The 22,038-nt window shown below is 31.4% G+C and overlaps 1 protein-coding gene across 1 annotated transcript; it reads left to right on the top strand.

Moving 5' to 3' along the window:
- Positions 1-15,481: 15,481 nt before the first annotated feature.
- On the top strand, positions 15,482-21,635 carry LOC8273869 (sodium/calcium exchanger NCL). Its single transcript, XM_048379074.1, has 7 exons — positions 15,482-15,976; positions 16,982-17,173; positions 17,676-17,857; positions 19,188-19,333; positions 19,432-19,705; positions 19,780-20,100; positions 21,189-21,635. The coding sequence occupies exons 1-7, from the start codon at positions 15,598-15,600 to the stop codon at positions 21,435-21,437; spliced, it is 1,743 nt and encodes a 580-aa protein (XP_048235031.1). The 5' UTR covers positions 15,482-15,597; the 3' UTR covers positions 21,438-21,635.
- The last annotated feature ends 403 nt before the right edge of the window (positions 21,636-22,038 follow it).

Genomic DNA, 22,038 nt, shown 5'->3' with positions numbered 1-22,038 from the left:
TTTTATTTGAAAAGACCGCATATTTAAAATTATCAAATAGTAAAACACATGATATTTCTTTTACTTAATCCTTTATAATATTGCAATTGACTTTAAGTGTGATGATGAATCTTTTTATGAGAAAAAAATAAAATAAAAAATAGATATTAAATAGTAATTATAATGAATTTGATAAAATATATAATTTTAATTGATTAGATGTTCATTAATAAATTACCAAATAATTCATAAACTTTCAACAATTTAACATTTTTATCAAAATTTTTCAAAATTTGAAAAAAGAAATATAAGCTTTCAAATTTTTTAATCAATTTTACGTTCCGATGAGATTTGTTCAAAATTCACAGCAGAGCTCTACACTATCGTGGCTAAAACATCAATGGAGGAAAAAAAGATTTGAGTTGGTAAAAAATTGTTGACTCATCTACTTAAGTAAAACGAGGCATTCTTGAACCAAAACACAACATCTAACAAAGCCAAAAAATAAACCACCTCCATCTTTTATCTTCTTCATCGACTACTATTAGGGTTAGGTTAGGGTATTCAAAATTATAAGTGGTCAATTTCGAGGAAGGTACGTACAAGCTTTAAACCATTTGAAATGTCAAGAAGAAGTAACACCCATTGTACCTCAACATTAATTTCATCATTTCCCAGGGTTGTTTGCAAAGATGGTCAATGTGTTTTGCTTTTATCATGGACTTTAGAAAATCGAGGTCGCAAATTTCTTCTATGTCCTCTAAAGCAGCAGGTTATGTTATCTTGTTGTAGTGATTTTAATTTTTCAATCTAGAGCATAATGCAAATAGACTCCTCAAAATTTATTATTAAACTTCAGCCTGGAGACTGCAAATACTTTGAATGGGTTGAAGAAAACCATACTCATAGGTGAGAAAAAAGCTAGTTGAAATTATCACTAAGAAACTTATTTTGGATAAAAAGTTGAAGGCCGAAGAAGCAAAGGATGATGCATCATAATAAATACTTGTGAATTTTGAAGTTGATAATCAAACCATCATATTAGAACTTTACGGTGCGAATGGATCGAAAGTAGACTGCTTCAAGGGTACCCGCCTCTTGGTAGGGCTTGGACAACGATTTTGTGTACAAGCCCAACCCATAAAAGCCCGTACTCCTAGGGCCGGGCTTGGAATTTATATAAAAACCCAATTCCGGCCCGGCCCGGCTCGATGTATAATTTAGTTAGAAACAAAAATGTCATACCTGAGACTCGAACTCGTGACCTTCACTTATAATTAAGTGTTATATACCACTTGACTACCTATTATTTCTGTTTTTAATTTTATTGTTATTAATAATATATTGGGTTTAAAATTTCAATATTTGTGTTGAAATTAGGTATAAATTTTGAATATTTGTATTGAATTGTCGATTTGGTCAAGCCAAGCCCGACCCGAGCCCGTCCAAGCCCGACCCAAGCCCGACCCAAGCCCGCCCAGGCCCGATCCGAGCCGCCCAGATCCGACCTCTGTTTAATGCCTAGTCGGGCTGACCGGGCTGGGCCGGACTTTTTATAAAATTTCAGGCTCGGGCTCGGGCTCTAAGATATTAAAAATTTCTCGGGCCTGGGCGGGCTCGGGCTTCTCCAAAATTAAGTCAGGCTCGGTCAAGCCCGGCCCGAGCCCGCCTAGGCCCGACCCATGAACAGGTCTAATCGAAAGTGATGGTGGAGATTGAGAGGAACAAACTTTTTGAAGAAAATAAGAAGTTAAGGCATCACTTGGAGCTTATAAAGTGGATATCAGGGTGTGAAAAATGGTCATTGTTGGCCTTGTAACAAACCTTTTCTTTGTATTAGTTAGAAGGAATGAAAATAGCAGGGCTAGTGTATTCTTCCTTCCATAAGATTCTAAGTTTACTTGAAATGAAAATTACATGATTATGTTGTTCAATATAATTTCTTGAACTTAATTGAAATGGTATATGGATTCGATAAAATTGAAATGTCTATGCAAAAAGATTGTAATGTATCTTTACATACCATTATTAAAAAAAGTTAAACATGATTAAATTGTACTCATAGTAGATCCCAAATGCTAAGCACCACCAACCAAAAAGTAATTCTAATGTATCACTAACAAAATAAGGCAAATACACATGTATCAAAATCACAATTAATTCTGACATGAAATAGCTAACACTGACTTAGGTATCATAATATCAAAATAATTCATTGGATATTGAAAGGTCCAACTTCTCCATCTTGAATGACAACTGATGATTGACTACTTGTAAGGTCTGTAGCTACTGCAAAAGTTGACCCTAGTGGTGCCTCATTACTCTGGGTTGGAAACAACTGTCTTGCCAGTTGTCTGGGCTATGTGCTTGTCAAAGCTGCAGCTACAGCTGCTGCTCTTGCCCTACTAACAGTGTTAACCCTGTAATCACTAAGCATCTGCAAGACAAACCCTAGACATCAAATTTTTAAAACTTAGATTACACACATAGGATCAAACATAACACTATGATTCTTAGCAGAACTGAACTTACTCTTATAAACATATCTTCTGATTTTGTAAAAATCTTGACCCCCCCAATCTAGTCTACAATGACAATAAACTTAAATTTTAACATGATATCTAACCTAACTAAATTATTCAAAATCAAATTTCCAAATCAGTAGTGTATTACCAAATTTCTTTCTCTGAATTCCTATTCCACATCTAGATATACTTGCCTTCCAGGTTTTCTTAGTCTAGGCTATGCGTTTCTTGCAGATACCCTATTAGCCTGGCTAGGTTGGGCAGGGCCACCTTTTTTGTCTGCGTACCACTTGGCCATTCCCCTAGGAGCAACTGTTGAGAGTTGAACTTTGTATGACCTCTTGTGTCGCCATTGAAAATATTACTAACACTTCATCTTAACATTAGTCTAGCCAGCTTATGGGGAATTGTTTTTCTCTTTCTCAAGCCCTTTTCTCCTTTTTTAGGCTTATCAGGTTGTTTTACAAATACTAAAGGCAAAATAGGAGCTTTTGTCACTTCAGGCCATTCTCTAAGTCCACTTAGCGGGGCTAGTGCATTTTGGTATGACTGTAGGTATGGTTCTTTAAAGTAAAAACCATCAACATACTTAATCGGGTCTTCTCTCATGCAATGAATATATGCAATTGCATGACAACAGGGCAAGCCTGTTAACTCCCATGCCCTATAAGTGCAAGATTAAAAACTAGGTCCACAAAATATGTTTCCTCATAATATTTCACCTTATACTTGTTCCCCACAGCAGGCTTGAGAGTGCAGAATTTTACTAGCTTTTCTATTTTCTATATTTTCTTTTTATGCGAGGACAAATGACATCTTTAGATGTACTAATCTTCTTACAAGCTTCATGCATCCTAACCATTAAATATTGCCTAATGATTGGCTTTATCCTACTTTTAAATATTTCATAATATTATTGTCTATAATGTCACGCTTGTTAAAGCTAGATATTAAGGACTTACAAGAACATGGGAATCTTTACTCACAAATGCTTCATAAGTATCAACACTTTCATCCTTCAGATCTTTGACTTTATTGTGAAACTATGATTCAGAAGTTGAGTCTGCAATCTTCCAAAACATCTTCTTCAACTTGGCGCTAGGATGGACCTTCTTCCGGTGGGCATAAAAATGCCTAGCACAGTTCTTATGTTTTGTATTGGATGCCAATTCCCTCATTGCGTTGATTAAGCCCGATCTAATGCATAAACATACAAAAAATACATAAAGTCAATAAAAAAGGTAGTTGAAAGTAAAAATGCAAAAATGGACAAAAACATATATATAAATTACTTTTTGTTAGTCACTTATGAAAGACCAATCAAGTCCATCACCAATATATAACTCCTCAAATAGAATGGTTAAAAACCATGTCCAAGTCTCTTCATTCTCTCTCTTAACTACAACACATATGCCATAGGATACATCTTATCATTGGCATCCTTTACAACAACTGTCACTAAACCCCCTCCCGACGTTTTTTTCAAAAAGCATGCATTAGACCCTAAAAGGATCCTATAACTATATAGAAAGCCCCTTAGTAAAGAACTAAATCCAATTTAAAATCTCTAAGAAACAGGTCTTCAATTATTATCAATTTCTATCTTCAACTCAAATCTATTCTCTTTGTTCATCTTTCTCCCTAACTTGATGCAGTATTCTTAAAAAGATCTTCTCAGTTTATTAAGGGCTTTCTACTGGACCTTATAACATGTCATTAAGGTGATATCTAAGTCATATGTCAACTTAACATCATCCAACATTGTCTTGGCAGTGTAGTTTGGGTTTCTCTTGAAATGCTCAAAAATTCCTTTGCCAACCATTCTGAATTTGCTTGTTTATTCCTTCATTCTCTTATGCAGTTATGCTCACTAATGTAAGTCCTTATCTCAAAAGTTTCTTCTATTTGCAGCTTGCTTGTATACATTTTTCATGGGCAGTCCTTCACACATCTAGCATCAAGCTTGCCACCCCACTCCTATATTATGCCCATTTTAGAATGGCCTATGTTTGCATTGCTTGCTTACATTTATTGGCATATTTAAATCTTAGTCCAAGTTCCAGCTTTAAATTCTTATGGCCACAATTTGGAGCATAAATTTTAGGCTTGTTTCTTCTTATGATTATTGGTGCCAAGTCCCCTTCCTCACTTGAAACTAGTGTCATTACAGAATCATAAGAGGAGGCATACTCTTTATTGTAACTACTTTTCTCTTTCTATGGTTCTTCATCAATAAAAGTTTCTTTTCTTAGGTTCAGATATATTGGCTTGCTTTCTAACATCCAATCTTTTTCTCTTTGCTCTTTCTTGAGACCTTTTCCCTTTTCTAGCCTAAAGCATCCTGTCATGATATGACTCAACTTTATGCACTTTAGGCCATCTGAGTTCTTCCTTGTCTCAATGTGTTAATAATCTTCTAAACTGAAATCTTCATTATCCATTTCATCATCTATATCACTCACTTGTACAGGTTGGTAATTAAGGTCATCACTATCACTATCATGTTCCTCAACCACTGCATGCTTACCAACACCAATCATTTCAAGAAAAAAAGAAGCATCAACTAGATAATCATAAATATCACCTGCCTCATTAGGTTGACTATCTACACCAACATTCTCTATATCTACATGCATAACATTTTCTTGGCCTACTTCATTCCCGACAACAAACTCCATAACAGGTTCACCTTTACAATCAAACATGTAGAGAACAAGAAAAATGGATTTTTTCTTTCCAAATCATAAAAATCAAGAATAGAAAAAGGAATGATAAATAATAAAAGTTAAAACACAAGAAAAAATACCAAATCTCGATTAAAATTAGGTTTTCACCCTCAAATGGTGGGTTTTGATGGAAAATTCAAATTAAAATGCTTTTAAATGAGAGAAGATGTATATAAATTGGAAAGACTACTTAGGGATCTTTTAGAAGTATAGGAGTTGGGTTTTTGTGTTTCTGGTATGTTTTTTTAGAGAGATGAGTGTAGAGAGCAGAGGAGGCTAGGGTCTTATTTGGTGTGTCTATGTGTGATTGTTAGTTAATATATGGGAAAACAAGAGAAAAAGATGAATAAATATAGGGGTTTTTCAAAATTTTAGATGGAGGATTAAAATGTGTTTTAGAGTTAAACATCAAAGGGTTAGGATGGCGCCAGATCATTTAATGAGTTTTTATCCCAAAATGACATGGCACAAGGTTAGAGAGGCTCTACCCTGATATGAACACGTGTGTGATCAGCATGAACAGGTGTGGGCTCAACTTGAACATGCGCGGGCTTAGCCTGCTAGCTCGACTGAAACATGGTTTTTTAGATTCTAAGGCTTTATGGTCAATCCTCGAGGGTATTTCCATAGGTTTAACACATATCTTTCATTCAAAAGCATTCCACAAACTAAAATTTCTCATCATCCTTATAAAAATTTTGATTCAAAATTCGGTGCCAATAAAAGGTATGCAAATAATCCACTCCATTCCACTGTGTGTAACCTTTGGCAACTGATGTGCGTAGGATACACACATCTAAATGGAGTTTTTAAGGCTGATTTTATATATATTTGGATGTGAATTGGTCCCAACACTCACCCTATGCATCTGTTTGTGTGCATTAGGTCCAAAAGAAGCCAAATAGTGATAAAGGGAAGAATTGGAGCAGAATTAGACGTCAAAGTTGCCGAAACAAGTCAAGTTTACGCATGAGGAAGCTGCACACGGCCATGTTGGTTTTAACACTGGCCGTGTTCCCAACAGGGGCACCAAAACAACCGTGTTGGGTGCATTTGACAACAGGAAAAAGATGCGTTAAGGAGCACGACCACAGAGAGTAACACGGGCATCAACACCAGGTCGTGTTCCCAACACGGGCATCAACACCAGGCCGTGTTCCCAACACGGGCATCAACATGGCCATGTTCGCGGCAGCTGGACGAATTAATTAAAAGAAAGAAAAGAGGGAAACACAAAAAAGGGAGGGTTAGGACGTCCCAAACTCATTTCTTTCTCTCTCTAAGGGTTTTCTGAGCTGGAACCAAGGAAAAAGGAGACTTGGACCAAGGTTTCAATTGGATTCCTTTCAAAGATTGAAGATTGGGCGAGGTTTGTTGATTGGTTTCAATTCGAGCAAGGGGAACAAGAATCGATTCAAGATTGGGCAAGAGGAATTGGAGCTGTTTACTCTCATCCAAGGGTGTATTCGGGTTTCTCTACCTTTACTCATTTTTGTAATTGAATTTTTATGGATTTTGATAATGAACATGATTAGTTAAACTTGTTAACCCATTGGGGTTCTTTATCTAGGGATTTTTACACTTAACTTTTGAATTGAATGTATTGATTTTCAATATTGGTTTGCAATGGAAATGCTTATTGATTTGTTCTTCATAACTTGTTGAATGATTTTTGGAATTTGAATGTTCTTGAGAAAGACGTTTAGGTTTGGATTGTCCTTTGCAACCTAGAATTGAATTCGCCTAGAGATAGGGTGTTCGTTCTACCGGATTGAGAATTAATAACTCTCAATAGTGTTAAATGGTACATAATGCTAATTTGGATAATTAGAGTTATGAAGAGATTTCAACCTAATTAATCTAAGTTAAGATGTTAGTGTCCTTCAGAAAGGCGTTAATTGCTTAGAGATTTTCCCATGGAGATTAAATTCAATCAATCAATTCTATCTTTAGTCTTCATTCCCTAGAGATAAGAATTCCCAAGGGGTTATTCCTTAACTTGAATTAATCCTTCCCTAGTAGCCGTAGTTAGATAACAATTAGAGTAGCTATTAGTTAATTTAGGAATTATTTATCATTCAGTTTAGGCTAATATAACAGAGAACAAATGAGTAACTATGGGCTTTCACTTTCCCGAGGAATACGACCTTGATACTCGCCATTAGTGCTAGACTGTATCGATAGGTACACTGCCTTAGATTGTAGCTGCATAGATAGCAACCATCAACAACTAACCTTGCCTTATACCTTTTAGTGCTGCCATCTGCATGATACTTCACTCTAAACATCCATTTACATCCAATTAAGGTTTTTCCAAGTTGTAGATCACTAATTATCGATGTGTTATTTTGTTACAGAGCTTGAATCTCAAGATCCGTTGCATCTCTCTAATATTGATGCTTAATAGCCTTATTATAAGTCTTAAGTTCTTTGATTGGAGCTATACTAATGGAAAAAGCTTTATGAGGAGGAGAATGATGGTCATAAAAGAAACAATAGAAAGAGGGTGGGGATGTAAGGTGGAGAATACAAAATTAGAACAAAGATTAGGTAAAGAAAAATGGTAATCTTGAGGATAAGAAGGAGGTTGAGGATAAGAAGGAGGTTAATGAGATCTTGCTGACCTTCGAACAAGAATTGATTGAGTTTCATAAATATCAGAAAAAGAAATGTCCTAAGAAAGAAAGAGGTAAATATGGAGGAATAGAATTAAGAGGTGGAGAAGAAGTAATAGCAAGAGTATAAAAAGATGAAAGATCAACAAAGAGAATTAGAACAGAAACAAGCAAGACAAAATCTATAAAATTATTATCAAATGTAATTGGATTAGCTTGTAAATGAAATTGGTCTCCTAAAAGTACAAATCTCTAGAAAAAAAAAAAATTTGTGAGAAGTTAAATCACAAACTCTATACCCTATAGTGGCAGAAGGATATCCTAGAAAAATACAAGCAACAAATTTTTTATCAAATCTAAATTGAAGAGATATAGAAACTGAGGCATAGCAAAAACATCCAAACACTTTAAACTTAAAATATTTAGGGTGAGTACTAAAAAGAATGTAATGAGGAGTGTTATTTAAAAGAATTGAAAAAGGAGTAATGTTGATGAAAGAGACTGCATGTGCAATGCAATCAGACTAGAATTTTTTGGGTAGGTTTAGCCTAAAATTTCAAGGCTCTAACAACATTTAAAATGTGTTGATGTTTCCTTTCAACCACTAAATATTGTTGGGGTATGTAAATGCAAGTGATCTGATGAATAATGCCCTTGGAAGCAAAGAAATCAGGCATATAAAACTCTAAACCATTGTATGATCTAATACATTTGATCTTGTAATGAAACTGAGTTTCAACAAGAAAATATAAGTTCTGAATGAGTTTTCTATCTTCAGATTTTGATTTCATAATGTATGCCCAAGTATATATACTTTTATCGTCAACCAAAGTCAAGAAATACCTATATTCATTGGCAGAAATAGATTGTGCGGGCCCCCACATATCAATATGAATAATATCAAAATAATTTTAAGAAACAAATGTACTAATAGGAAATGACAATTTTCTTTCTTTAGCAAAACGACAAACATTACAGTGATTAGAATCTGGTATATGAAAGGAAGGTTCAATGGTTTTAAGAACTTAAAGTCTAGGCTTAGAGAGATGACCCAATCTATAGTGCCATAAATGGTTAGCACTAGCAGCATTACAAAAAGGAATAACAGAAGTATTAGGTAAAGAAAGATTCAACATTTGTTAATTAAGATAGTGTAACATAATAAAGATCAATAATCTTCTTAGCTAATCCAATCATCTTTGATCATTGGAGATCCTGAATGAAATAGACATTTTTATAAAGTATGATCCTATAAGAATATGAATTATTAAGTTTCTTGGCTGAAATCAGATTGAAGGGATTTGTAATTATAAGATCAGGTGAAAGACTAACTGCACCGATATGGCTAACCTGAACTTTTTGATGATTTAGTAAAGTAATAAAAATATTTATAACAAGTTTGTAAGAAGAAAAAAAATTTAAGGAATAAGCTATAGAATAAAATGCTATAGTATTAAGAATTCAAGTCATATTTTGAGTCATTAATTTGTTAATATATATGAGAAAGAGAATATACTTGAGTTATTTATTCTGGAATAAGATTAGATTGAAGATGATTCACTTGGAAAAATATAGAAGGTGCACTAGAACTGTAACACCAGTATTAAAGGAATAATAATAATAATAATAATAATAATAACGATAATAAGGATTTTTGATGGTGATAATAATAAAATTAAAAGTTTTAAAGTTTAATATATGTGATTAGAGTAAAGAATTTTTATTTTAAATGGGATGATTTATAAAAGACCATTATTAAGAACCTTATTATCTAAAGGATTTTTAAGTGCAAGAAAAAAAATAAAAAAGATCTATTGAACTATATTTAACTAGTTTGAAGGCAAGTAATTAATTAAGTGATTTATATGAGGAGTAAATTACATTCTTTTAAATGTCACACTCTATAATTCTTCAATATGAATATATGAATTAAATATTATATTTAGAAGCTATAAAAATATTTTTATAAAGAATTCATTGGAGGAATGATAAATCTTAATTAGTAAATGGTATTGGATTTAATTGAGAAATAGTTAACAAATTAATTATTTAAGTTAATTAATTGTTAGGATTAATTTGATAATTAATTATGAGATAGGGGCTAAAAGTATTGTTGAATTAATATGGGGTTTAAATAAGAATTTTCATGATTGGTATTTTTGTAATTAAATGTGTCTGTAGGTGCATTTCAGCTCGCATCAGAGCATAGGTTTACCTAAACTTTAGAAACTAAAGCATCAGGTTTAAGATTCTTGTTTAAGTATAAGTTAGAACTTTGAGTTGCTAGACTCTACGGTCTGAAAAAACGAAAATAGAAAATTGGATAGTTAGGCCCCAGTTCGAGCAGGATCATTACAAGAACTTTTATTATTCTATTGCAAAAGATTAAGAATCTGTTGATACTGATCGGGTGTAGAAGAAGGCATCAAAGAGGAAACAACATTAGCATTAGCATTGTTAAGTTCAACATATGCATTAGAAGTGTGAGCAACTGCAATAAAAGATGAAAAGCGATCTCTAATGATGTTCTCAACTATAGAAAAAGATTCATTATCAAAACAACTTCCAAATTGATTAGCATGGGAATAAGAACCATTAGATTTGCCTCTCCCTTCATAACAAGGTGGATAGCCATGCTTTTTATAACAAACTTCAGTTGTATGTCTAGAAATACTGCAATAGGTGCACACAGGTCAATTATTATTGACACTAGAGTAAAACCTTATGAAAGTAAATTTATTACTTTGTGTAGCATTAAATTGATTGCCTTATGTGGTTGTTACCGTATGATTGAATCTTCTTTGCTGAAAATTATTGCCTTGACTAAGAAATACTGTTGGCTCTTGAATCTTTTCTTAAGTACCTCTAGAAAACCATCTCTCATGTTGAACAATTAATGAAGACGACTTGGTTATTGTAGGAAGAGGATCCACGAGTAAGATCTGTGACTTTATGGTTGAAAAACTATCATTTCAAACCTTTCAGAAATTCGAGTAAGTAATTATTATGTTGTGCTCTTTTTACTACTTTCAAGGCATCATAAGTACACACAGGAATAGGCCTTAAACTTATGTATTCATCCCATAGAATTTTCATTTTAGTGCAGTAATCATTAACATAAAGAGAATTCTACTTGAAAATCTAAATCTCTTCTTGAAGATCTATAACTTGAACCACATCTCCATATGCGAATCTGTCTTGCAAATCTTTCCAAACTTCTATAACATTATTAATCCAAATAATACTTTTAGCAATATAAGGAGAAAGTGATTTTACAAGCCAAGAATACACCATTATGTTATATTGCTCTCAAGTAGCATACATCTTATCATCTTTGGCAGGAATTGGAATGCTTCCATCTACAAACTTCATTGAATTCTTAGACATTAGCACCGTTCTTATTGATCTACACCAAGAGTGATTATTCAATCCATTCATCATAGGTGACACAAGAACAAGAGACAAATTCTAATTTGTATGTAAATAATAAGGATTCAATGGATGCTACTCAAATATGACTCTATTTTCAAGTTGGTCTTCCACGATGAAATCTCAGATTTAGAAGTCTATAATTACTAAATGAAAAACTAATGATATATTCTAATCATCAAGAGAAGAGGAATCTATAGTTTGTTTTATGATCAACAAAAGAGTAAAGAAGAAATAAAGTTGTTTGGCTAGCGAGAAAATTTTAGAGAGAAAATTCCATAATGCTCTGGTACCATATTAACTTTTTGCTGGAAAATATTCTCCATTTATTGAAAAGAAAAATGATTGCATACAAAGTATATATAGTTGCACAAGCTATCGAGCTTAGCTAAAATAGAGAAAGAAAGACTAGCTCATATGTAATTATATACAACAAGAAAATAACTAATTCCATCCTAGTTGGTATTATTAACCAAAAATATTAACTATAACTTAATGAGATAACTGCAATAAAACCTGATAAATTAATATGAAATTTGATATGAAATTTAAGGCAATATAAATTTAAAGGTAATCCGAATCCAACTTGAGCCGACAATGCAATAATCCAAACTTGAAAAAATAGAGACCTAAAAAGACTTATACTCAATTCAACTTGAGCTCCATCCAACTCGAACTCAAAATGTGAAATATGAAATAATGTGAATTTAAAATGATCAAGCCTGAAATAGTAAAAAGCTAATACCATCTTATCTAAATCCAATGCGATGTTATTTGCAATTTCTAATCAAATACTGAATTTTATTGGTAAGCTATTTATAAATTATTGAATTCAACTCGATTAAAAATTTTATTTAATTTTGATATTTCAATATTTTAAATTTATTGGAAAAAAATATCTTTGGCACTTTTATTGTTTTTGACAATTTTCTTTATACTTTTATTTGTTTAGATTGCGCCTTTACATTTTTATTTTTATCGATATCAGATTATATTTTAACAGCAAGTTAACCTGTATAGTAAATGCTCCATTAATGAGGTTTAAATAACATTTTTAATTTTTTTTAAAATATTTACATCATGTCCTTTTTATTTTTGAATATTTAATTCTTGTACTTTAATTTTTATTAATATTAGACCTTGAGATTTATTTAAGATTTAATTAACAATAAATATAAAAATCTATTATAATCTACTTTAACTTGTTAATTTAATTAAGGATATTTATAGTACTAGCCAACTCACAAATCTTTCAATAAAATATATAAATGCTAATGATCAATTTAATTTTTTTTTTTATCATTCTATAAATATTATATATATATATATTAGTTATGTCTATCCTAATTTAATAAAGAAAGGATAAATAATATTATTTAATTTAACATTTGTATGTAATTATTTTAATGTTTTACTATTAATAATTTAATAATTAAGTTAATTTTACATATTCTACATAAAGTTTATAATAAGTCAACCTTTCAAAACATTAGCTTAATTTATAAATTTATTTATTATTTTTATAAGATCAATTTTGTAAAAAATTTTAAAATAGGTAGTAAAATAAAGAATATAAGAATTTAATTGATGAATTTAAAAAATTATAAGAATTAATTAAAATATTATACTCACAATATTTACTATGAGAATTAATGTTAGATAAAAATAAAAATATAAGACCACAATATTAACCGAAATAATATTACATAAAACTCAATATAACGAATAAAAGTGTGAGTAGAAATTGCCAAAAACCAAAAAGCAAAGGTGCAATTTTACTCTTACAATTTAGGACGAGGAGCGGATTGGCCCCTAAACTATTTTTAGGCGCAAAATAGCCATTAAAATATTAAAAATTTGTTATCCATGTCCCTAGCAATAAACGGCATAAACATCCGTTTATTTTTTTTGATTGATAAAAGAAGTAGGTCCTTAATTAATTTCTCATTTTCTCTTTCTTCTCAATCGTAAATTTTTTTTTTCTTCTCAATCACATGATGTTTCTTTATCCTTTTTTTTATTTTTATTTTTTAGCAATAAGCAAGCAAGAGAAAAAAGTATAGGCGAATTTTTCAAGTTCATCTTGCTTTAACTCTTCTCTTCATTTAGCATACACAAGAAAAGCTTTGACTTAATAATTCAAACAAAGCCTTAAAAAAAAGAATCAAAGCCGCTTATATTTCACAAATAAAAAGCTACATACTTCATAGCTAAATAAGAACCCATCAAAACTATTTTGTTATTTATAATAAGCTTTTCTCATTAGGCTGGTTCATTTCTCAGTATTAGAACCTAGATTTTCCTCATTTTCTCAATCAATATACTACTAGCTGCGAGGTGTGTTATTTTTGTTAACTGTTTTTGGTATATCAAGCAATATAAATTATTAGTGTGAAATCTAATTTTTGTTTCTTGATTTAATTTATAATTGAAGTTCAAACTTCTAATTTGTGGATGGCACTATTCCTTTTAATTAAAATTAAAATTTTAGCTTATTTTGTGTTTGATTAATTAGTATGTTATTTTCTTATGTCTTTGATATGGGATTTTGTTGGGTTGGTGAGGAAAGGTAAGGAAAATGACTATTTGAAAGAGATAAGACTAAATACAGTCTATAAATTGATTAAGGAGAGCTCAAAAGATCTTGATTCGAAAGAGAAAGAACTTTATTCAATTAAAGCTTAGATGGTAAAGAACACTGGAGAACTTGATGCAAAATTAAAATAATATGATATGATGAAAAAAGCTATTAGTAAGTGCCCTATGAAGCTCACAGTGAAAGAGAGAACTGAAAATTGATTAACGAGTTTATTGAAAGATTTTTGTTGTGGCTCTATTAGATTATCAGTTTTATCCTCGAAATTCAAAAGAACACCCTTGTTATTGGTCGATGAATCTAATGGGAAGGTTCGCCTTGTTGCTTGATTTTTTTTTTTTGTTTCTTTCTATTCTTTAAATTATACGTACCAATATCTAAATTTGGATTATAAATTTTTCTATAAATGTAGAACCTAATTTGTGTCCATATTTGAACCAAATGAAATTGCTTTCGTCCCACTTTTAGTAATAGTCAAAAAGATCTACCATGTCAATTTTAAGTAATGAAAGTTTATTTTTCTATTTAATGAAGTGTCAAAATGACAAAAAGATATGATTTTTTAATGTTATATGCTCTAAAAAATAGACTAAGGGCTAATCCGTACCTCGACTTAAATATTAGGGTCTAAAATGTACCTTTTCCCCAACCAAAATGGCCCACTCCCATTCAATACTTCATTTTCATTTATATCCATGTGCAACCTTTTAGACTAGATCTTCAATACTTATCATATTGTCATCTTTATATTAAAGACATACTAAATAGTATAAAATATTTAAACTTTGAGAGTTTTGTTTTATCGTCCTAATAATAATTTTATATCATTTATTATGGTAGATACAATGTAAAAGAAATCTACAACAAATAAAAAAAAGAAAGATGAAAAGTCATAAAGTTCCTACCTGTTAAAACATAAAAGAAAATCACACGAATATTAATGAAATATATTATATATTTTTTATATATTTTCATATTATATTATTTGTTTTTTAACATTATTTATTTTCTATATTTTATAATTTTATAATAAATTCTTTTAAAATGTTTATTAAATTATGTTTAATTTTATATTATTTTATTCTCAAATTTTTAATGTAGTATATACATTGTTTTTTATATTTTATTTGTTATATTAATATTTTTTATATTTTAAAAGTTGATATAATTAAAAAATTAAATTGATAAAAGATATAATTTGATGATTAAATTTTTTAGTAAAATTATAATTTTAGTATACTAAAAGTAATAATAAAATAAATATTTATTTTAAATTATATAAATTTAACAGTTTAATTAATATAATATTTCAAAATATCAAAATTTAATTATATAATAAAATTAATATAATTAAAAAATATTATTTAATTATTTTTATATAATATTAAATTGATTCTTATATAGAAATTAAATGAAAAGTTCATAAATAAATTATAAAAATAATTTATATGTTAATATGTAAATAAGATAAAATCAACTGTAGATAATAATTGTTTAAAAAATATTAATGTAAAATTATAAAATAAAAAATAAAAAATTAGTATAATACGAGAAAATAGATCGTTAATTTATCTATTTTTAAATCGTCACTATCCTCTCCTGCTAACCGGCCCCACACACGGTTGAGACGCGCCCTCCCTCCCTTCGCTTGGCAAAATCTCTCCAACTTTCTCTCTCTCCCCCCCTTTCAAATATCTGTTAACCAGTTTCACTTTTAATCACTCATCATGGCTTCTAACAAACTCAATCTCCTCCTCTTCTTCTTCTTCTTCATCACCACCGTCCATTCCCGTCCACTCCTTTCTGATCCCTCTGATCTATTGGTATCTGATGGGCTCCATACTAACCGGACTTCGTCGCATATCAACCTCTGGGGCTCTGCAGCGGCTGAGGAAACCTGTGAGCAGAGCTACGGATTCTTGCCATGCACCACAACGGCGCTGGGGAATATGTTCTTGATAATAGTATATGGTTACCTGATGTTTATAGCAGCTACTTACTTGTCAAATGGGAGTGAGCTCTTGCTTGAGATATTGGGTCCTGGTATTGTTGGTGGCCTTTTTCTTCCTATACTTGGCGCTCTTCCTGATGCCATGCTTATCCTTGGTAATCTACTCTCGTTTCACTTTAGTTTTTGTCCGATCTGGTTTTCATTCATTTTCTTTTGATTTTCGTCATCAGTCCTTCAATATAGATGTATATTGCATTAATACCCTTACACTGCAATTATTGTTCCTCTAGTCTAATTTCCCTTAATTTGACGTGAGTAAAATGAAAATATTGAAGTTTAGAATGAAAGGAAATTGGTTAATTGTTATGATGCAGTACTGCGTCTGTTTGTTAAATCAGAATTTGGATGAAGTTTTTTTTTTATTAAAATGAGGTAATAAGAAATTTTAAGCGGAAAAACCCAGGGGCTTTAAGGGGAAATAAGTTAAAATTTAATGGAAATACGGCTAGTTCAGGGACTAAAATGAAATTAACCCATTCAATGACTATTCCATTTTTCTTGTTTTTAATTTTTTTTTTAAATTTTTTTTATATATATGTAAACATGATGGTAGACATAAAAGAACATCTTAGGAATCTGAAAAGAGAAAGGAAACCATACATCAAAAAAGGCAAAAGAAAGAAGAAAAGAAATTAGTAATTAAGTGAAAAAGAGTATAACAATATTCTATATTCTTTTTCACTTAATTGTTTCTTTTATTTCTTTTGCCTTTTTTTTTTTTAATGTCTGGCTTCCTTTATGTTTATTCAGATTCCTCTTTTATGTGTACATGCTTTTTCATTTTCATTTCCCTCATGCACTCGTGGAATCATTTAATATTAATCCATGTAAAATCACTTTTTGTGGTAAGTATGATAGATAAGTTAATACAGATAGGTTTTCCAATTATTTATAACATTGCACATTAATAATTAATTTTGTGGATGGCTTTTGAGTCATTTTTGAATTACTCTAAACTTTTATTGCTTAACTAGAATTTATGGATATTTCATATATGTATTTTAGTGTGTGTATATATGTATTATTTTGTTGTAATTGTTTTTGATTGTTGCTTTCATTATTTATTTATTTATTTATTTACTTATTCTTTCTCTATACAGTATCTGGACTTTCTGGAAGTAAAGAAACAGCACAAAGCCAAGTATCTGTTGGAATGGGTTTGCTGGCAGGGTCAACTGTCATGCTGCTTACCATCATTTGGGGCTCCTGTGTTGTTGTTGGAAAATGTGATATTCGCGAGGCAGATTCTATCGCGATAAGTGGAAGGGACACCAGGGGTATTAGCTTAACTGGTATGTTACTCTTCTTGCAAGTTTTGCCAACACAATTTGGATTAGCATTATGCAAGTCATTCATTTTTTATTTCTTGTTGATAGAAGCTAAATATAAATGCCTAAGGAAAAGGAACTTTAAACTGGAGAAGGGTACTAAAATCACTTGAAGGAAAATGTATGGTGTGATCTTGTATATGTTTTCATGATAGTTGTGCTATCAAATCAAGATGGCAGTTGAAGAGTGAAAGATGAGAAAATAAAATGATATGTAGTGCTAGCTGCTGGTTGATAAGGAGAATTGGCAAGTGGACATGATGGCTACAATATGTAGATTTAAATGTTGCGAGAGGGATCTATGATGTCAAATGTAGTAAAGATTTAATCATCAGTTAAAAAGTAATAGAATTTACAACAGATTCATTACAATTTTACCTATTTATGAGTACAGATTTGTTTTCTTTAAAATGAATCTCATTGATAATTTACCATGCCAATTACAAAATACATCTCATGGTTGCAGGCTCTGGTATTACTACTGATACTTGGACTTGCTATGCTGCAATGATAATGGCTATATCTATTATCCCATTTCTTGTTGTTCAACTACCACAACTCCTTAATTCAACTTCAGGAAGGCACTTGGCAGTTTTAATTGCCCTTATCTTATCTCTACTAATGTTGATTTCTTATTGCGTTTATCAGGTATCTTCTCTTTTCATTATTTTTCTTTTTCTTTGCATGATGATGACAATATGAATATCTATAGATTCTTTCTTTGGACTAAATAGGTTCAGTTTTCCTTCATAAGGGAAAAAGGAATTAAATAAACTTTATCATATCAGTAAAGTCACTTTCTTAAGACATCTTCTTTGCCTAATTACTCAACTTTGTTAAACAAAAAAGTGGCGTGGTATATTCCCATTACTTTAAAAGAATTAGAACAAATATTACTTCAATGTTTTGAGTTTTCTGTTTTGTGTCAAAAGCATTACCATTTGAAGCATATTGGCGTTATTATTAAGCACAGTATTATAAAAATGTGCCTTTTGTTTAAAAAGAACTGATAGAGGGCAAAATACTACTTCAGATAATCTGTTACAGTGCCAAATGAAATCTGTAGTTGACCTTAGCCCAAGTTTTGGATTTAAAATTTACCCATGCTCCACACTTTCAACTGTACTAGTTTTACTTCAGTCTAAGTACTTTGTTGCTTAAGGTCTCTAATAACATTCTTCTGTTCATAATAATTGAATTGGCTTATTTATTTAATTTTTACCCACTTGGCACATTTGGTGAACTAAGTAAAAGATCTTGCTTAATTTAGTTTCTTCATTTTGTTAGGGATTTTCCTAGATAATTTTATTATGCTAAGTGACTGCATTCATTTTGAAGTTAGATAGCCCAAAAACGACAGTTTAGGCTGAAACTTTTTTGCCATTTTGAGAACCTAATAGGTTAAGAGTTTATATCAAATTACAACACAAAAATTGAGGGTATGAATGTGTGCTTGATCCATTCTATTCTTAAATGATGTTCAACATTGATGCAAATGTTCTTGTGGGGAATTAGCTAATTTTCTCAGCATTAATCTCTGCATATAGTAACAAGCAAATAGTTACATAAATCTTCTTCTCTTTCTTTTGTCTAGACTAAATTTATACCTAATAATAATTTTGGAAATAGGTTGGAGAGCACGTATAAAATATGTTGGTTCTAAATGTAATGTGTTTATTCTTTGCCTAAAAGATGGCTACTGGTGAGAAATAGTTGAGTTGCCCAACTAAGTGTCCATGAGTTATGAGTTGCCCAACTTAGTGGCCATGAGTTAGGCTTAAATCTTAGATGCTAAGGCTGGGGATCTTATGGTGGTCGAGGCAGATGATTCATATTTAATATTCAAAAAAGAAAAAAAGGAAAGATGTTTTATTGTTCCCTGTAACTTCATATTCTAAGCCTTGAATTTTTTTGAATTATTCTTAAGGATTCTTTTTCTCATCCATGCCTGACTTTCCTTTCACATACGATTCGACAGGTCTTTCAGCCATGGATCCAAAAGAGACGGCTTGCTTATGCAAAGCACAAACATATGATATCAGGAATTTTAAAGCATTTAACAGAGCGTGGGCTGGGGAAGTTCTTGACTGAGGATGGTCGACCTAACAAACTTGTGATGCAAAAGTCAGTATTTTAACACTTGAAACATTGCTGGTTTGCTGTACCTGCTGTTTATCTAGTATATCTAATAACTGTTGACTTTGACTTTGATTACATTATAGGTTGTTTTATGCTATTGATGAGAATAAAGACAACAAACTCTCTGCTTCCGAATTAAAAGCACTGATATTAGGAATTAGGTTTGAAGAGATAGATTTCGATAAGGATGATGCAGCGGGTAAAGTAATGAAAGATTTTGATACATCTAGGGATAATAGTATTGATTTGGAGGAGTTTGAAAATGGTATTTCCAAATGGCTTGAAGAGGCAAAGCGATCAGGGGCAGTCTTCACTGATGGTTCTCGGACGTCCAAGTTTCTTGATGATTTTCATTTCGTAAGTTATACCATGATAATTCATTCTAATGCTTTCACTTGTAGAATGGTGACTCATTACTAATTCATGTACAGCTAACAAAGAGAGAACATACTCTGTTGGGGCCTGAGGAACGTATCGAGGATCAAAGTGATGAGGTTGTAGAGGGTGTCGAAAACCCTAGATGGATCTCCTTCAAAGCCGTGTTGATGTTGTTACTGGGAACCATTATTGCAGCTGTATTTGCAGATCCTTTGGTGGATGCTGTTGACAATTTTTCTGATGCAACAAGTATCCCTACTTTCTTTATCTCATTTATTGCACTGCCCTTGGCTACCAACTCCAGCGAAGCTGTATCAGCAATCATCTTTGCTAGTCGGAAGACACTTAGAACTGCGTCGCTTACATTTTCTGAGGTTTGTTTCTCATTTCCTCTCCTGTTATTTCTATCTCCAAATCTCTAAAGTGAATTAATTGTTACCTAAAGTAATAGCAAACTTGAATGGTATTGCTAATCTAATTATTTGCTGACATAACTTGAAGATATTTTAGCTTCAATAGTTTACTTTGTGTCTTGCATAGGAAAAAGAATCAGATACTAGTTTGAACTTCTGATTGGTTTTGGCAAACATGCTAAATGCATTCAGCCGGAGATCTTAGACCTTGAATGAAATTAGAGAGAGAATGTCTATTTTGATTTGTCTGTCATGATATTTGTTGTATGCATTATAGCACTCCCTGTTAACATGGATAATAATCTTTCTGTTGATAGTAGAGGTAACCTATGAATCATTAAATTATGAATTCCCAATGGATGCTTAATGGGGTTGTCTCAGTAGATGTATAGGCACACACTTGTAAGCATGGAGCATGCTTCTGTAACCAACCCTTCTTGCAACAGCTACAAAAGATACGGAAAATCATTGATGTGGCTGAAAGTGCAGGATATTTGTGGAACAGTTACAAATGACCATGGTATCTTCACAAATATTGCATAATAGCTAATTGCATCTTGTAACTTAGGTCACAGAGCTTAGCACATAAATTTACCTTGGTACTTTATTGAAGAAATTTGGTGGCACTCCAAAACATTTGGTTCAACACATCAAAGCCTCAATTTTTACTGTTCAACATTGAAATACTTCTTGCCCATTATAATGCGTGCTTACAAGCGAAATAAAATATTAACTTGTACTCATTTTACCTTCCTATACCCTTTTCTCTTTCTATCTTTTTTCCTTTTTTCCCTCTCATTCAACGCGTTGCTAAATGAGTTTACACTTCAAGGTGCCATTAGACATTTCTTTTCACAAAGTAGATTAGCAAATTTACATATTAAGCTGAGGTCACACGCACTGAGGCACTATTCGAATATGTAATCATGAATCCGAGAGTTCAGAAGCAACTTAAAACTTGCATATAGTGTTAGTTTTGTTTAATATTGGACGTTAATAACTTTTTCCAGTATGCAGAATACTAACTTTCGACGTGTTTCTTGCTGCAGCTATATGGTGCAGTAACAATGAATAATCTCCTTTGCCTTTCAGTATTCCTGGCTCTTGTTTACTGCAGGGGTTTAACATGGGACTTCTCATCCGAAGTTTTAGTTATTTTTATTGTGTGCATTGTGATGGGTGCTTTTGCCAGCTTCCGCACCACATTCCCTCTCTGGACTTCTTCAATAGCTTACTTCCTCTACCCCTTCTCACTAGCATTGGTCTATGTTCTAGATTATGTTTTTGGTTGGTCATAGTCTCATGCAAGTTGAAGACTTTTGTGTTTGGGTGCTCTTTGATGTGCACCTTGTGTTTGATATTTCTTTATGCAAGTGAATGTTGCAGTCGGACTATGAACACATTTTTGGAGATGTTAGTATGGTTCTCAATTTTTCTGGATATATTAGTGCATTTATTAAGCAGGTTCAAAAGGCCCGTGCTTTGTTTCTGTCCAATTATTTTATTTATTTTGTTCTGTTTTTCTATTATTTTATTTTTTATACATTTTTCTGCTAGCAAAATGCTTTTTAGAAAGTTCCAACGCTACATGTATAGTCACCGTCAAAGAAAAATTATTTTAGAAGAAAAATTATTTTAGAAATACGATGGTATATATTGAATATACTTTTTTCAAAATAATATATATTATTAGCAATTTGATATATATATTTATAATTCTTATGATATTTAATTTTTAGTATATGTTTAATATATGTATAGTATTCATTTGTTGATATTAGTTTGATTGGAGATCAATTCATTGAAGAATTGGATATATACATTGCTAGTATTTAAAATTATTTTTTGATATTTATTTTATATTTTTATTATATATAATATATAATTAATATTTAAAAT

Source organism: Ricinus communis, chromosome 9, assembly GCF_019578655.1.
Source record: "Ricinus communis isolate WT05 ecotype wild-type chromosome 9, ASM1957865v1, whole genome shotgun sequence".
Taxonomy (NCBI): domain Eukaryota; kingdom Viridiplantae; phylum Streptophyta; class Magnoliopsida; order Malpighiales; family Euphorbiaceae; genus Ricinus; species Ricinus communis.
This window is presented reverse-complemented; position numbering and strand designations above follow the sequence as displayed.

Excerpts from the sequence above, each read along its gene's own strand:
- LOC8273869 (XM_048379074.1), top strand. The coding sequence starts at position 15,598 with ATGGCTTCTAACAAACTCAATCTCCTCCTCTTCTTCTTCTTCTTCATC. Across the intron at positions 17,174-17,675 it reads CAGGGGTATTAGCTTAACTG|GCTCTGGTATTACTACTGAT; the intron begins GTATGTTACTCT and ends TCATGGTTGCAG. Across the intron at positions 20,101-21,188 it reads CGTCGCTTACATTTTCTGAG|CTATATGGTGCAGTAACAAT; the intron begins GTTTGTTTCTCA and ends TTCTTGCTGCAG.